This window comes from Equus quagga, chromosome 7 (genome assembly GCF_021613505.1).
Source record: "Equus quagga isolate Etosha38 chromosome 7, UCLA_HA_Equagga_1.0, whole genome shotgun sequence".
In the NCBI taxonomy this organism is placed as follows: Eukaryota; Metazoa; Chordata; class Mammalia; order Perissodactyla; family Equidae; genus Equus; species Equus quagga.
In genome coordinates this window covers 43916151-43933986 of record NC_060273.1, presented here as the reverse complement: position 1 = coordinate 43933986, position 17836 = coordinate 43916151, and the positions used below count along the sequence as shown (strand labels likewise).

Sequence of the window (17836 nt, the reverse complement as noted above, 5' to 3'; positions counted from 1 at the left end):
GACACATTTGCTCACCTTGGTCCAGATGCACTGAATGTTCTCTATTCCGTCGCCATGTCCAAATCCTAAACACCATTTAAGATTGAGGTACAGTGTCTCATACTGCAGGGAATTTTCCTTGGTCTAGCTGAGATGGTGTATTACATCGTCTCTGATTCATCTCACTCAGTTTTCTTTTATGTAAGGTATCATTCCAATCTTGCTTCAATGAAGATATAAATCCACGTAATCTACCATCATATGTAAACTATTTCAGAGCAGTTTCCCTGTCTGCCCTGTCTTCTCTCCCTCAGCACGGTCAGTATCCCTTAGAAAATGACAGGTCTAATAATCTCCTGGGGGAAATGGATAAATATTGTGAAATATCCAGATTACATATTTTGAAAGAATGCCTCTATTGTTTATAAGATTATAATCTCCACTGTTGATGATAATTTTAAATTTAACTTATATTTAATGCTTGCTTCATTTGTCTTTCTATTAGTTTGGGCTGAAATCTGTTAAGAAAACTATTCTTCCTTCCATTAGTCTATTGTCCAAGTAATTTTTATAATCCAAATCTCAGGAATTGTAATTTCTTAAACAGAGTCCTTCCAGACCACTTTTCTAATTGCCCTCTTTACATCTTTGTTCCTCAGCGTATAAATTAGTGGGTTCAGGGTAGGGGCAACAATGGTATAAACAAGGGCAAAGACCTTCCCCTGGTTCTGAGAGTAGTTACTCTTAGGCCGAAGGTACATGAACATGATGGTTCCATAGAACAGTGAGACCACAATCAGGTGGGATGCACAAGTCCCAAAGGCTTTCTGTCGTCCTTCAGCAGAGTGCATCCTCACCACAGCCCTGGCGATGCAGGCATAGGAGGTAAGGATGATGCAGACTGGAACAGTAAGAATGATCAGGCGAGCAATTAACATCTTCAACTCAGTTGGACCAGTATCTACACAGGAGAGCTTGATAATGACCAGCACCTCACAAAGGAAATGGTCCACATGGCGGTGGCCACATAGAGGCAAGACAACAGCCAGTGAAGACTGAAAGAGTGAGTTGACAAAACCTGAAAGCCAGGACATAGTTGCAAGAAGGTGGCAGATCTGTTGATGCATGATTGTAGCATAGCGGAGGGGCCAGCAGACAGCAACATAACGGTCAACAGCCATGACAGCAAGAAGCACACACTCTGTGGAGCCAAGAGCCAAGGCCACAGAATACTGAACCACGCAGCCTATGTAGCTGATCTTCTTACTGCCTTTCCACATGTTTGCCAGCATCTCAGGGACAATGCAGGTAGTGAAACACATGTCCAGAAATGAGAGGTTTCGGAGAAAGAAGTACATTGGGGTGTGGAGCCGGCTATCCAGGAGGGAGACCAAGATTATGGCCACATTGCCTGTGAGTGTCATGGCGTAGAATCCAGAGACAAAGAGAGAAAGGATGAACTCAGCCTGGGGATATTCTGAGAAGCCGACTAAGGTGAAGTCGTCCCCTGAGCTGTCATTTATTTCCATCATCTGAAATATTTCAGTGCAGTAGAAATAGAATCAAGTGTTCTCTATACATTGCCAAAGCAAATAAACAAAACAGAAGTTAGTCACTTTTTATATAAAAGTATCATTTCATAAGTTTTCAAACAAATCCAAACTATTGGAACTCAAATTTCTTGATTTATAAAATTTTTTAAGAGTAAATCCAATGTCGCAAGAATGTGAAAATTTGTGGAAGTAGCTTAAAATTATATTAAGGCCTTTATTATGCTTCTCTTGGTTGCATTAATTAAATAATTAGCTGGGCAGCATATAGTTTCTATTTCACTTATATTTCCACCTGATATTTATGCTCCTGTTTGTTGAAGTAATTAAGAGTGGACAAACCTAGAGGTAAAAAAAAAAAAGAGAAGTAAAAATTCAGATATGGTGATTGATGTGATAGATTAATTTCCCCTGTCTGAGATTAAGATGATAAAATAGTGACTGTGATAGTAAAAGGAAAAGCAAGGGTTGGACCAAACTGATACAGTTAAACTGTTAAAGCATTTTTACATGCTTACAATTGATTCTATGCACTTAGAAGGTAAATCATGGTTTTATTCCTCATAAACATTAGTTTACTTAATACTCACAAAAAGTCCAAAAGGAGAGATCACTTTTCAGTAGTAAGATAAGGATCTTTAAAATACTGCTCTTCCATAAAAACAACATTGACAAATATTGTCAAAATCAACTTTTTCAGGACTATGAATACTAACCAAAGTATTACAACAATCTGAGGAATACTTATTGAAGAAAAATGGTTCTTATCTCAGTGAGAATAACAGGATTCAGGAATTTTACTGATCTCATCTCCTCTTCCCACCTCTGCAGTGGCCACAGAAACCAGCAGCCTGGCAGCTACTGGGAAGGAAAGAATGGATTTGGAGCTCCCAAAGCTCCCTTTTCCCAGGGAAGTATCAGTATTTGATTGGTCTGGCAGCTCCTGGAAACCCACAAAAACAGAGCTTGTCTTTATTTGCCCTGACTCAGTAGAAACAAGTTTTTTCCCCAGGGTGTTTGTTGAAAACAATCAGTAACTGCCTGAGTCAGTGATAATAGTTGGAGTAAACAGGAAACTGACCAAAAAATTTAAATGGAAAAGCAGGAGGATGAGATGTCCATAACAGGCTTAGAAAATCTCTAACATATTCCTGGCAATCTACAAGGCCACGTGATGTGCAGGTGTGTGCAAATGCCCAGGAAAAACCTGAGAACGTCCTGAACCTTCACTTCTCACTGACCTTGAGAGTCTGTGCAATCAGGAACATAAGGAAAAAGCAGAGATGTAAACAGCTTGCCAAAGTGCTGAAGGCATGACCCAACACACCCAAAGAACACCTAGCAAAGATTAGGATACTTACTGGTTCAAGTCACTTAGGAAAATATCTTTCCAGTCATTAGCTGACCACTAAGCTAACTGAGAAGAGACTTCAGTGACCACTCACAGTAAGAACATAGACTTTACATCATTATTTTTTTAAAATCACCTAATAAACAAACAAAAAATCCAGCAAGAACAAAAGCACTGGGAGTGGTTTGATTTTCAGATTTGCCACATCATATTACTTAAAATGTCTCATTGTCAATAAACATACCAGAAGACATGCAAAGAACAGGAAAGGCCATGTGAGCACTCCAGTTTTCTCTTTCAACCAGAGTCTTGAATCCTAGAACACTGGAAACAAAAAAACCCTTCTCCTGCTCATTCAAATTTGAGAGGCCATGTTTTCAGGTTAATCTCTGCAGTACACTTTGTAGCCTCTTCTGAAGCAGCTCAAAGTTCATGCTGTTGCTCTAATTGTGAGACTGATACTGACCCTGATATCAATTTCCCTACATTAAACCTAGCATATATAGAGTTAAAACCAAAACACTCATTCCCTGCTTGTTCCCTGACTTCCTGGCTCCAGAATCCACTATCTTCCATGGAGACAGACACCGCCAAGGACAAGCAACTGGATTCACTATCTCCTCCTCACAAAGAGATACAGGCTGGTGGGAAAGCTGCTGACCAGCAAGGTCACAGGCTCCCTCCTCTCTGCAAGTGTCTAAAGACCAAAGACAAGCTGGTGGGAAAACTCTGACCAACAAGGCCGTATGCTCCCCCTACCCTACCTACAAACCCAAATAAAAAACCCTTCCTTTTAGCTTTTCAGGGAGTTTGAGATTTCAGCATTAGTGACCCTCTCTCCTTGCTCAGCACTGTGCAATAATAAAATTCCTACTTTCTTCCACTAACCCTCCCAGTGTCAGAGATTGGCTTGCTGTGCAATGGGTGAGTGAACACACTTCAGGTTCGACATCAAGAATAAGTTCAGAACTTTGGAGGGAAGGAGAAGGAACAATTCTGTTCTGTTGGTTCAAACCCAAACCAATAGCATTTTCTCCATCATCAATGTCTTTGACCTGTCTGTGACACGTTTACCTACTTACCACCCTAGGAAATCCAGTAATTAGCTCAATAAATCTACATGTCAATCTCTTTTCAGGAAATGAGGCTTCTACTTCATACTCCCAATTTTCTACAAAGTTGAAAAGCGTATTTCCAGACTTAATTCTTCAAAATAGCCTTGGTCTTTCCTTTTTGCAACTCTTACACTAACAGTCATGACTATTCTAAGACCCTCATGTTTACTATTTCTTAATATTTCCATGACTATACCATTATAAACTCTTTCTCCAAGATATAATAGTCTTCTAAAACTGTCCCTTCATTAAATTCATTTGGTTTACCTTTTCATCCAACATACTAATGGGTAATAAATGTTTAAAGCATTTTAATGTAAAAATTACATATAACATAATTCACTATGCAAAAAGTAAATAGTTAAAATTCACTTTATAAAGTCTACATTTATTCTGGAAACTTTAAGCCAGTAATAATATAGGAAAAGAAGGGTGTGAGTGTGTGTGTGTGTGTGTGTATGAGTGTGTGTTCAGTCAAACATATGGTCTATCATGAAAGAGTAAAAGTATTCCCATTAAAGTCAACATCAAGGCAACGATAATGTTATCATACTTAGCTAACACAGTTCTTGTCAGAACCACAAATTAGCTCAAAATATTATACGAAAAATAAAAATAAAAGGAGACAAATTTATGGTTATTCGCAGATGATACTTGCAATATCTACTGAAAAAAGAGAAACAAAAGGAAGATTGCAAGTTTTAAAAAGTTAATGTGGTGGAAAATATTTAAAGAAAAACTGGAAAATTTCTTAAATATGAAAAAAGTTGTAAAAGTCCCCAGAAAACATCACATTCAAAGCAATTATAAAATTGGACAAAAATAATGAAAATAAAAATTTGAGGACTCTGGAAATTGAGCAAAGCCATACATCAAGTTGAGAGGTAGGTAGTCAAGAAAAACTATTCAATCTTGGCAAGAATAGTGGGAATCTGGGGTGTTTTAGCCTGAGGTTGCTCCCACCCCCACAGTTCCTTTGGCCTGTTGTTTTACTTGCATGAAGCAGGCTATGAGGGCCAGCTCCACTGCCAGAGGGGCTGATTTGATTTGGAGCAGTGTGTGGAAAAATTCACGACTAGGGAGTGTTGTCAAAAACAATAGTGATCTCAATGGTGAAAAATCAGACAAGGCTCACATCACAACTAATCTAAGGTCATAATAGTGGCTGGAGTGAGATCTTGACTTCTAGATCAGACAGAAATGTAACAGAGATGTCCAGGATATGAGACAGTCAAAGGGGGCCTTGATAACATCCACATATTCCTGGGAGTTTAGAAGCTGGGTGCATGCACACATGACCAAGAGATATCAGAGAGGGCCCTAGCTATCTACTCATCCCAGGTTAGGGGTACTTTGCAATTGTAAATAAAAGCCAGACAAGTCATTAAAGAAATAGACATAAAAAGATCAATAGGACAAGATTTTGTAAGGTGTCAGGACCCAAAGTTGCTACAATATACTAATTAAAATGCCAGTTTTCAACTAAAAAAATACAAGATATTTTTTAATAGCCAGGAAATTGTGAGCTATACACCAGGGAAAAAAGTAGTCAATCAAAACTGTCCCTGAGAGTGCCTAGATATGTAAATATATCTAAAGGACTGAAAAAAAGTATTTAAAGGATGAAAGGAAAGTATGATGTCAATGAATCATCAAATAGAAATTATAAACCAAGAAATAAAATGTATTGAAAGAATGAAGTTGAAATTCTACAATTTAAAATTAAAATAACAAATAAAAAATTCACTAGGAGCATTCAACTGTAGATTTGGGCTAGCCAAAGAGAGAATCAATGAACCAAGAGATGGATCAACTGAGATTATCCAATCTAAAGACTAGAAAGAAAAAGTATGAAGAAAAATTAAAATAGGATCAGAAATCTATGGGACACCATGAAGCATATTAACGTACGTGTAATGAGAGTCTTAGAAGAGAAGACAGAAAGAGGCAGAAATAATATTTGAAGAAATAATGGCTGAAATTTTACCAAATTTGCTAAGAAATGCTTAATTAACACATCCAAGCAGGTCAATGAACTCTAAGTGGGATAAGCACAAGAAGATCTGTTCCTGGCTCTTAGTTAATATCAGCACTGATATTGGTTGCCCAACAGTGAACCCAGCATATATGGGTTAAAACTAAAGGCACACAGTCCCAGGTCCCTGGTTCTTTAGTTACACTCAGATGTAAATGTTTGTTTCTTTGACCTCTGACTCCCTGAGCTTTACAACCAGATAGAACTTACAAATTGTTAAAGTTCTGGATGACCTCATGCTGGGCTCCCACTAAAACTGAGGCTAATCCCAGGACCTTGAAGTTCTTTTACAGAGAAACTAACGTCCAGAGAATATCAAGAAACGAAGCTTCCCAGGCCCAACTCCTTGGCTTCCTGACATCAGAATCCGCCCTCCACCATGGAGATACACAGCCAAGGGCAGTCATCTGAGATATCCTCTGTCTCCTCCGCTGGAAGCATCCCCAGACACAGGCCGATGGGAAGACACTGACCAAGAAGGCCATGGTCTCCCTCCTCTACCTAAATCCCCAAATAAAAACCCCTACCTGTTTCTTAATGGAGAGCTAGCAATTTTTGTGGCACTAGCCCTTGCTTTGCTCCCCATGCCTGGCAAAGTAAAGCTTTCCTTTTTCTCCCAAGACTCTGTTCTTGTTATTTGGATTGACATCAAGATCAGAGACCAAACTTTCAGTAACAGATCCACACCTGAAATAACCATAGTCAGACTGTGAAAAGCTAAAGAAAAAGAGAAAATCTTGAAAGCAGCAAGAAAAATACAAGTCATTATGTACAAAGGAAACACAATGAGATTAACAGTTTGAATTTCATCTGAAATAATGGATGCCAGAAGGCAATGGGATGACATATTCGAAGTAGAAAAAGAAAAAATATCTTTGAGTCAAGAATTATATACCCAGGAAACTTATCCTTCAAAATCAAAAGCAAAATAAAGACGTTCTTAGATAGACAAAGACTGGTAAAATGTATTACTAGCAGATCTACCTTACAAAAAATACTAAAGTTAGTATTTCTGGTTGAAAAGAAATAATACCAGATAGTCAATTCCAGTTCACATGAAGAAATAAGCACCAGCAAATATTACTATATATGTAAATATGAAAGACAGTGTAAATATACTTTTCTCTTCTTCTCTTAAATAATTTAAAGAAAATTGCATAAAACAACAAAGCCACATTATTTGGTTTGAATAAAAATACAATTTAAGGACAATAAAGCACAAAGGATGGAGGAAGGAATGGAGTGATGGTGGAGCAAATCTTTATATTTTACTGGAATTAAGTTTATACAAGTCTGAGTAAATTCTGATAATGTAAGATGTATATTTGAATTCCTTCAGGAAAAACTAAAAAAATAGCCAAAAATATAGTATTATTCAACAAAGTTGTTACAAAAATACACTAGAACATAAGAAAATGAATAAACAAATTATGCTATTTCATACAATAATATGCAATAAAAACAATAAACTTCTAATAGAAAGACATTGAAAAATACTTCGTTGAACAAAAAAAGCCAGATGCAAAGTTTCCATTTTTATGAAGATCAAGAAAAAGCAAACTCAGTCTATTTGGATATAAATCAAAATAGTGGAGGGTATAAATAAAAATAGTGGTTGTCTGAGAGGGACTAATAAAGTACAAAGAGAAATGAGAACTTCCTAGGGTAGCACCAATTCTCTATATTATAATTGAGGCTGCTTAGGTCAAAAAATACACAATATACATAAAATTTTACTTTTAAAATGTATACATTTTACTGAATGTAAAGTATATATTTTAAAACAGTGGGTGAAAAAACACAAAAAATAAAGAATAATTCCTGCATATTTAAAATGACAAAAACTCAAAATAGCATTATACAAATTTGTAAAAATACATGCATCGAAACAAAGTTCAAAACTAGATGACTTAACTGATGAATTCTTCTAAACAATGAAAGAAGTATTAACATCAGTCCTTCTCAAACTCTTCCAAAATATAAAAGAGGAGAGAACACATTCTGAGTCTAGCATTACCTTGATACAAGGCCAGATAGAGACATCACCAAAAAAAATGGTAAAGACCAACATCCTTTAGAAAGATAGATGAAAAAATTCTCAACAAAATCCAAAAGACTGAATCAAACAGCATATTAAAAATATTATATACCATGATCATGTGGGATTTATCCCAGAAATGCAAGAGTTGCTCAACATAACAATATCAATCAATGTAATGCACTACGTTAATAGAATGAAGTGGGGAAAAGCACCTGGGGATATCAACAGAATGCAGAAAAGGCATTTGAAAAAATAAAACAGGCTTTTATGATTAAAACCCTCAGAAAACTAAGAATAGAAGGGAACACCCTCATAAATGATAATGAGCATTTTGAAAAACCCATAGCTACCTTCATCCTCAATGGTCAAAGACTGAGAGCTTTGCACTAAGATCAATAACACGACAAGGATGCCTGCTTTCACCACTGCTATCCACCATGGTACGGGAAGTTCTAGCCAGAGCATTTAGACAAGAAAAAGAAATCAAAGGCATCCAAACTGAAAAGAAGTAAAACTTTCTCTGTTCACAGAGGACAATATCCTATATATAAAAAAACTCAAGGAATACAAAGAAAGTTACTAGTGATAATAAATGAATTCAGCCAAGTACAGGTTACAAGATCAATGCACAAAAATCAAGTATGTTTTGATATACCTGTTTGTATATATTGCATATACACAATATGGAAAGAAATTTAAGAAAGTAATTTCATTTACAATAACATCTAGAAGAATAAAATAGGCATAAATTTAATAAAGGAGGTGAAAGACTTGTACATTGAAAACTGCAAATATTGCTGAAAGAAATTAAAGGCCTAAATAAATGAAAAGACATCCCATGTTTTTGGGTAGGGAAACTTAATACTGTTAAGATGGAAATACTACTGAAAGTGATATACAGATTCAACATAATCCCTGTAAAATATCCAAAAGAACTTTTATTTGTAGAAATAGAAAAGGTGATCCTCAAATTCATATAAAATATCAAGGGGCCAAAACAGCCAAAACAATCTTGAAAAGAAGAATAAAGTCAGATGACTAATACTTCAGGATTTCCAACTTACTACAAAAGTACAGTAATCAAGTCAGTGTGGTAGTGCCATAAGGTTATACATGTAAACCAATGGAATAGAAGTGAGAGGGTAGAAATAAACTCATACAACTATGTCCAATTCATTTTTGAAAATAGTGTTAAGTTCATTCAATGAAGAAAGAATAATCTGTTTTAAAATAATGGTGAGACAACTGAATTTCCACAAGCGAAAGAATGAAATTAGACCCATACCTCACACAATATATAAAAATTAACTCAAAATAGACCAACAACTTAATTAGAAGAGAAAAACCCATAAAATTCTGAAGAAAATATTGGGATAATTTTTCATGACCTTGGCTTTGGCAATCGATTCCTAGCTAATACACCAAAAGCACTAAACTAAAGAAAAATAAATTAATTGGACTTAATCAAAGTTAAAAACTTTTCTGCATCAAAAGATGCTTTCAAAAAAGTGAAAAGAGATGCTATAGAATGGGAGAAAATATTTTTAAATCAGATCTCTGATAAAGGTCTTATATCCAGACTATAAAAAGAATTTCCATAACTCAATAGCAAAAGAAAAACAGCCCAATTTAAAATGGGCAAAAGAACTGAATAATTTTACCAATGAAGATATACAAATAACTAATAAGCACGTGAAAAGATGCTCAAAGTCATTCATCATTAGGGAAATACAAATCAAAACCGTGAGATATCCCCTCAAACCTACCTGGAGGACTATAATTTTTCTTAATGGAAAATAAATTTGAAGAGGATGCAGAAAAATTGGAACATTCGAATATTGCTAGTGAGAATATAAAATGTTTCAGCCACTGTGGAGAACAGTATGGCAGCTCCTCAAGAAAATTAACATAGAATTACCATATGACTCAGCCATTTCACTTCTGGGTTTATACCAAAACAAATGAAAGCAGGGACTCAAAGAGATATTTCTACACCAATGTTCATAGCAGCATTATTCACAATTGCCAAAAGGTGGAAACAATTTAAGTGTTCATCAATGGATGAATGAATAAAAACATGTGGTATATACATACAGTGGAATATTATTCAGCCTCAAAAAGGAATAGATTCTGAGATGTGATACATTTTGAATGAATCTTGAGGACATTATGCTATGTGAAATAAGCCAGAAGCAAAAGGACAAATATTGTATGATCCCACTTGTATGAAATATCTAGAGGAGGCAAACTCATAGACATAAAACGTAGATTAGAAGTTATTACCAAGGGCTGGGAGAAGGTAAGAATAGATAGTTTTGCTTAGTGATAACAGAGATATTGTTTGTGGTGATGAAAAAGTTTGGGAAATAGAAACTGATGATGGTTGCACAACTTTGTGAATGTACTTCTGCCACTGAATTATACATTTAAAAATTATTAAAATGGCAACATTTATTATATATGTACATATATAATCTCTAATTTTTGAATATTTTATTGTATATATAACATGTACACATAATATACATTATAATATAATCTATAATAATAAAATATAGTGTATAATATGACATAATACATATTATATATACAATAAAATATTGAATAATTAGGAAGTTTTGAAACAAATGAAAATAAAAACAAAACATACTAAAACTAATGGGATGCAGCAAAAGCAGTGTTCAGAGGGAATTTTAGAGTTGTAAATGAGTACCTTAAAGCAAAAAGATCTCAAACCAACTACCTAATTTTACACCTTCAGGAAATAGAAAAAGGGCAAACTAAACAAAAATCTAGCAGAAGGAAGGAAATAATACAGATTAGAGCAGAGATGAACAAAATAGAGAATAGAAAAACGGGAAAAATAATGAAACGAAGTTCATTTTTTGAAAAGGTCACCAAAATTGACAAACTCTTAGGTAAATTAGGGAAAAAATATTCAAATAATTAAAATCAGAAATGAAAGAGGAGATGTTACAATCAATGCCACAAAAATAGATGATTATAAGAAAATAATATCAAGAATTATTCACCAACAAATTAGATAAACTAGAAGAAATGGATAAGTTCCTAGAAACACACACCTTACCAAGACTGGATCATGAAGAAACAGAAAATATTTCAAGACCTATAACTAGTTAGGAAATTGAATCAGTAATCAAAAATATTCCCAACAAAGAAAATCCCAGGCCAATATGATTTCACTGGAAAATGCTTCTACCAAGCACTTAAAGAAGAATTTAAATTCTTCACACACAAAAAAGAGAGAATAACCCCAAACTCATTTAAGAAGCCAGCATTATCCTAATACCAAACCCAGACAAAGGCACTACAAGAAAATTACAGAACAATATCCCTGATGAGCATTGATACAAAAACCTAGCAACAAAATACTAGCAACCCAAATTCAATAGCACATTAAAAGGATTATATATCATGACCAAGTGGGATTCATTCTTGGAGCTGCAAAAGTGTTTCAGCATATGAAAATCAATCAGTGAAACAGACCACAAAAACAGAAGGAAAGACAAAACCCACATGGTCCTCTCAATTGATGCAGTAAAAAGAAAGAAACATAATTCAAGAGTCTTTCGTGATAAAACCACTCAACAAACTTGGAATAAAAGGAAACTACCTCAACATAATAAAAGCCATAAATGAAAAACCCATGGCTTACAGCATATATACATTTCTTGCAATTTAGCAAGAAAAAGAAATGAAAGATATACAAATTGGAAAGGAAGAAGTAAAATTATCTGTTCACAGATGACATGATCTTATATAGAGAATATCCTAAAACTTACACACACACACAAATTTGTTAGAACTAATAAACAAATTTGGCAAAGTTGAAGGATACAAAAATCACATTTTTATGCATTAGTGATGAACAATACAAAATGGAAATTAAGGAATAAAGTCTATTTACAATAGCATCAAAAAGTTAAAATACTTAGGAATAAAATTAACCAACAAAGTGTACACTGGAAACTATGAAACATTGCTGAAGGAAGTTAAAGAAGATGCAAATAAATGAAAAGACATAGTGTGTTCATGAACTGGAAGGCTTAATGTTGTTAAGATGTCAATACTACTCAAAGCTATGTACAGGGTCAATGCAATCCCTAACAATATCTCATTGACATTTTTTGCAGAAACAGAAAAATGCATTTTAAAATTCATGTGGAATCTCAAGGGAACTCAAATAGCTAAAACAATCTTGATAAAGAAGAACAAAGGTGTAGACCTTACACTTCCTGATTTCAAAACATATTACAAGGCTACAGTAATCAAAATAGTGTGGTACTGGCATAAAGATAGACATATGAACCAATGGAATAAAACAGAGTTAGGAATAAAGCCTTATGTATATGGTCAAATGATCCTTGACATGGGTATCAAGATCACTCAATGGGGATAGGACAGTCTCTTCAACAAATGGTGCCGGGAAAACTGGATATCCATGAGCAACAGAATGAAGTTGGACACTTATCGGACACTGTATTAAAAATTAACTCAAAGTGGATTAAAGACTTAAATATAAGACCCAAATTATAAAATTTCTAGGAGAAAACTTCGTGATATTGGATTTTACAGTGATTTCTTGGATATGACACCAAAAGCGCAGGGAACAAAAGCAAAAGTTGACAAATGGAACTACCTCAAACTTAAAAACTTCTGTGCATCATAGGACATATCACTAGAGTGAAAAGGCAGCCTATGGAATGGGAGAAAATATTTGCCAATCATATATCTGATAGGGGTTAATATCTAGAATATATAAAGTACTTCTACAACTCAACAACAACAAAAATAACATTTGAAAGGCCAAAGGACTTAATTAGACATTTCCCCAAAGGGGATGTACAAATGATCACCAAGCAAAAGATGCTCAACATCACTAACCATTAGAGGAATGCAAGTCAAAACCACCATAAGATACCACCTCACACCCATTAGGAGGATGGCTACTATCAAAAAACAGAAAATACAAAGTGTTGCTGAGGAGCCTTGTGCACTGTTTGGTAGGAATGTGAAATGGTGCCACCACTATGGGAAACAGTGTGGTGGTTCCTCAAAAAATTAAAAATAGAATTACCATATGATACAGCAATTCCACTTCTGGGTACATACCCAAAAGGATTGAAAGCAGAGACTGGAATAGATATTTGTACACCAATGTTCTCACCGTAGCCAAGAGGTGGAGGCAACACAAGTGTCCGTGGACAGAAGAATGGATAAACAAAATGTGGTGTATACTATTATTCAGCCTTCAAAAGGAAGGAAATCCTGTCACGTGCTACAACATGGATGAACCTGGAGGACATTCAGCTAAATGAAATAAGACAGTCATAAAACGATAAATATTTTATAATTCCACTTGTATGAGGTCCCTAGAGTATTCAAATTCATAGAAATGGAAAGTAGAATGGTGGTTACCAGGGGCTGGGGGAAGAGGAAAATGGGGACTCTATGATTCATAGAGTCTCACTTGTGCAAGATGCAAAGTTCTGGAGATCTGTTGCACAATACTGAGAATAAACTTAAAACTACTTAACTGTACACTTAAAAACGGTTAACATGTTAAGTTTAATGTTAGTGGATTTTACCCCAATAAAAAATAAAAATTAAAAAATGTAGAGATAAAGTTATTTGGAGATACTAGAATTTTTTCTTTGAAAATAAATCATTCTAATTAAAAAATTTTCCCCCATCTTAAAAAACATGCATTTTGAGACACAATCAAGTATCACTGAGGGCAGATAATAGCAATGGGATCGAGCATAAAGGAAGGAAATAAAATAAGACAAAATATGTTTATGTCTTACATAAGCTTGTCATGATGATGTGCTACAAACTGCACATGACATTAATCCAATCTTCTCTACAGAAAAGGATAACATTGAAAGTTACAGATTTCTAATATAAATGTATATTAAAAGTTAATATAATAATATAAAAGTTAATATAATAATAAAATAGCAAGAGTTAGTTTAGTGGGGAAGAGACCTTAATAACAACAGTAGCAAAAGATACTGAATACATAGGAATATCTGTACAAGAAATAAACAGATGTCATAGAGAAATATTTTAAATTTTAAGGAATATCATTTTTTTGGAGAAAGATTAGCCCTGAAATAACATCTGCCACCAATCCTCCTCTTTTTGCTGAGGAAGACTGGCCCTGAGCTAACATCTGTGCCCATCTTCCTCTATTTTACATGTGGGATGCCTGCCACAGCATGCTTGTGGTTCATAGATCCACACCTGGGATCCGAACCTGCAAACCCTGGGCCACTGAAGTGGGGTGCTCAAACTTAACCACTACACCACCAGGCCAGCCCCTCGAATATCATTTTTAAATTTAAGTTTAAATTAGATAAAATGTAAAAGTCTATCCCTCAGTCACAGTAGCCACATTTCAAGTGCTCATATATTCGACAGCACAGACTACAGGTCTTTCCCTGAGAGAAGAATGAGGTAGTCTGCACAGCTAGCTCTCCTTTTTGGAGGTAAGCAGCTTATTCATTATCTTGGAACACAGTGTTGAGCCCTCCTTTTAAAATTATTTTTCTTTTTGTGTGAACATCACTGTAAGTGACCTGCCAGACTCTCTTTCTCCCTGGTGTTATATTAGATCCCAGGGGCTGATGTTGCTCTTCTTAATACTGTTCCTTATTTCTCAAGGACTTTTGGATTTCCTCATTTTTCCTTTCCCATTCCTGCTCACATAGATAGAAATAAATATGTTACACTTCCAGAAGACATCTACTTAACAGAAAGAACAGATTATATACAAAGATAGGTAGATGAATATGCAAGAATAAGCACATTTTTGCTTATTAAAATCAACTTGAAAAGTTAAGCATATAATTTGAAATCCACCCTTCTTTTGGATGACATGACAATTTTGTATGCTTTATATAAATATGAGTATCATTATAAACTCTAAGTATCATAATGACTCACAGTCTTGTTCCAATTAATCTAAGCTACCTTTATTATGATGATTTCTCAGTGGTCACAGCTGGGCCAGTGCAAATTCTTTCAAGCTGTCTCAATTGCCTTTTGAGGACTGCCACTGATTCTCTTGTAATCATCCTTGGATGTTCCTTGCTGTCCTAATTATTTTCTAGCCTCAAAGCATGGAACTGACTACCTTTCAAAGAGTTTGAGTTTCTTTTAGTGGAGAATAGTATTAAAGACAAAATATGGGCCATAGACATGAACAATGAGGTAGTTGTGGGTAAAACTATCATAACTAGTGAAGTAAGCCCAGTCATTTTTCTTGGACAAAGCTGAAAGAGACATTCCTGTGTTCTTTTCTTATGAAATGAAATTCCATGGGTCTTCAGAACTGTCTCTTACATTTAAACATCCTTAATATATGAGGATATACCATGATGTGTAGCAGGATAAGAGCTCTCTGTCATGCTCACACTCAGCATCCCCAGCCCCCAAAGGGGATCAGGAACCTACCACAGAAGCTGTACCAGAGAAATAGAAGGCACTGATCTCACCTGGTAAGACTGGGAGTTCCCTCTGTAGTCAAAAAGGTTAAGTTCAGGTTGGCAAATGGCTTTTATTTTACCATTCCCAAGGGATGTGGGAAAAGCAACAGGATGATGGTAGCTGCAGAAGACTCTGCCTTACTTTGCAGTCCCCTGGGCTTCAGTCTCCTGTGGTCAATTAGTGTCAGGAATGGAGGAGCTCTCAGGGATAAAGCCAGAAAAGATGATAGGGGATTTCTCCAGAGACTGAGAACTAATTTCATCCATTTCATCACTGTTTTGTTTACCCCAGCTTACCATCACTGCACTTTAAAATCTGGTGTGTTTTGGGATTCTGTGAAAAAAATAAATCAGATATCCTGAGCACAGTTGATACATAACTGCATGCAATGTCAACTTATCATTAAATAGGTTAAATAAGCCATTCATTCAACATTAAAATACCTATTTTAGGGGGTCGGCCCCATGGCCGAGTGGTTAAGTTCACATTCTCCACTTCGGTGGCCCAGGTTTCACCAGTTCAGACCCTGGGCACAAACCTAGCACCACTCATCAAGCCATGCTGAGGTGGCATCCCACATAGCAGAGCAGGAAGGACCTACAACTAGAATATACAACTAGGTACTGGGGGGCTTTGAGGAGAAGAAAGAAAAAAAAGAAGATTGGCAACAGATGTTAGCTCAGGTGCCAATATTTAAGGAAAAAACCACATATTTTAAACGTTTATTTTCTTTGAATTTTTAAAATTAACTTTTTCTCTGTTTTCCAAGTTTAAAAAATAATTTAGTATATCCACTTGTGTATTTGATTCAGAGGAAAATGAATAGCACAGAATATCTTAATAGTCAGAAAAGACCACTTAGCTTTTGTTATGTGGTATCCATGGAAGAACATTGAAGCAAAATCACCAGCAGACTCAAAAATCTGCTATACAACATCGTGCCTATAGTTAACAATGCTGTATTGTGCACTTAAAATATTGTTAAAAGTGTAAACCCCTGTTACGTGTTCTTACTGTAATAAAAAATTATCTTAAAAATCTGGTCTGATTTAATAACCTTTTGTTGGAAAACAGCTATACTCACTTCTTTCTGGAGTGTCTCTGGCTGTTTTCATTCTACAATGGAGTGTTTATTAGGTACTATAGAGACTGCATGACCGAAAAAGCCTAAGCATTTACTATGTGGCCACTTATGGCAAAGTTTCCTAAACTCTGCCCTAGAATTTCTAAACATTTTCTGATCCTTTCTCAGACACTGCTCTAGCCCACCTAGGATTCTGGTACTCTAGGACAGGGAACAGCAAGCTTTTCAAATTTGGTAAGTTGTTAACCATTATTATTTTTTTAAACATTCTTTCTTCTCCATTTTCACTCTGCTTTTATTCTGCAACACCCATGTGATGGTGTGCCATGGGTCTCCTGGGCTCTGTTCGCATTTCTTCATGTTTTTTCTTCCTTTACCTCAGACTAGATAATCTCACTTTACTTCAGTTTGCCAATTCTTTTCCTGTCTGCTCAAATCTGCTCTTGAATCCTGTTAGTGACTTTTTCAGAAAGAAAGAAAAAGGAATGAAGAAAAACGAGAAGAATCTGAGACCTGTAGAACACCAAGAAGCTTATCAAGACATAAAAAATGGGGTCCCAGGAGATGAGGAAAGAAAGGGACAGAAATATTATTTGAGGAAATAATGGCTAAAAACTTCCCAAATTTGATGAAAAACATTAATCTACACATCAAAAAAGCCAAAAGATATCCATGCCAAGACACATTACAATCAAACTGTAGAAAGGCAACATAAGATCTTGAAAGCAGCAAGACAAAAGTGATTCATCATGTAAAAGAGATCCTTACTAAGATTAATAGCCAATTTCTCATCAGAAAACATGGAGACCAGAGGCAATGGAATGACATCTATAGAATGCTGTATGAAAAATCCTGCCCACCAAGAATTCTATCTGAAAAAATAATTCTTCAAAATGAAGGAGAAGTCATGACATTCATAGATATATAAACTAAGAGAATTGGTAGCTAGTAGACCTTCTACAAGAAATGCCAGAAGATTTCTTCAGGCTGAAATGGAAGGACGTTAGACAGTAACTTGAAGCCATATAAAGAAATAAAGAACACTGGTAAAGGTAACTACATAGGTAAATATAAAAGTCAGTTTTATTGTATATTTGGTTTGTAACTTTCTTTTTTCCTACATTGTTTAAAAGACAAAAGCAATAATTATAAATCTATGTCAATGGGAA

The 17836-nt window shown here is 35.3% G+C and overlaps 1 protein-coding gene across 1 annotated transcript; it reads right to left on the bottom strand.

Moving 5' to 3' along the window:
* Nucleotides 1-578: 578 nt before the first annotated feature.
* On the bottom strand, nt 579-1511 carry LOC124241616 (olfactory receptor 2G6-like). The gene has a single exon (XM_046665530.1). It carries the CDS (start codon nt 1509-1511, stop codon nt 579-581), a length of 933 nt encoding a protein of 310 aa, XP_046521486.1.
* Nucleotides 1512-17836: the final 16325 nt, after the last annotated feature.

What these genes read in the sequence shown, in the direction of transcription:
- LOC124241616 (XM_046665530.1), bottom strand. Translation starts at nt 1,511, where the DNA reads ATGATGGAAATAAATGACAGCTCAGGGGACGACTTCACCTTAGTCGGC.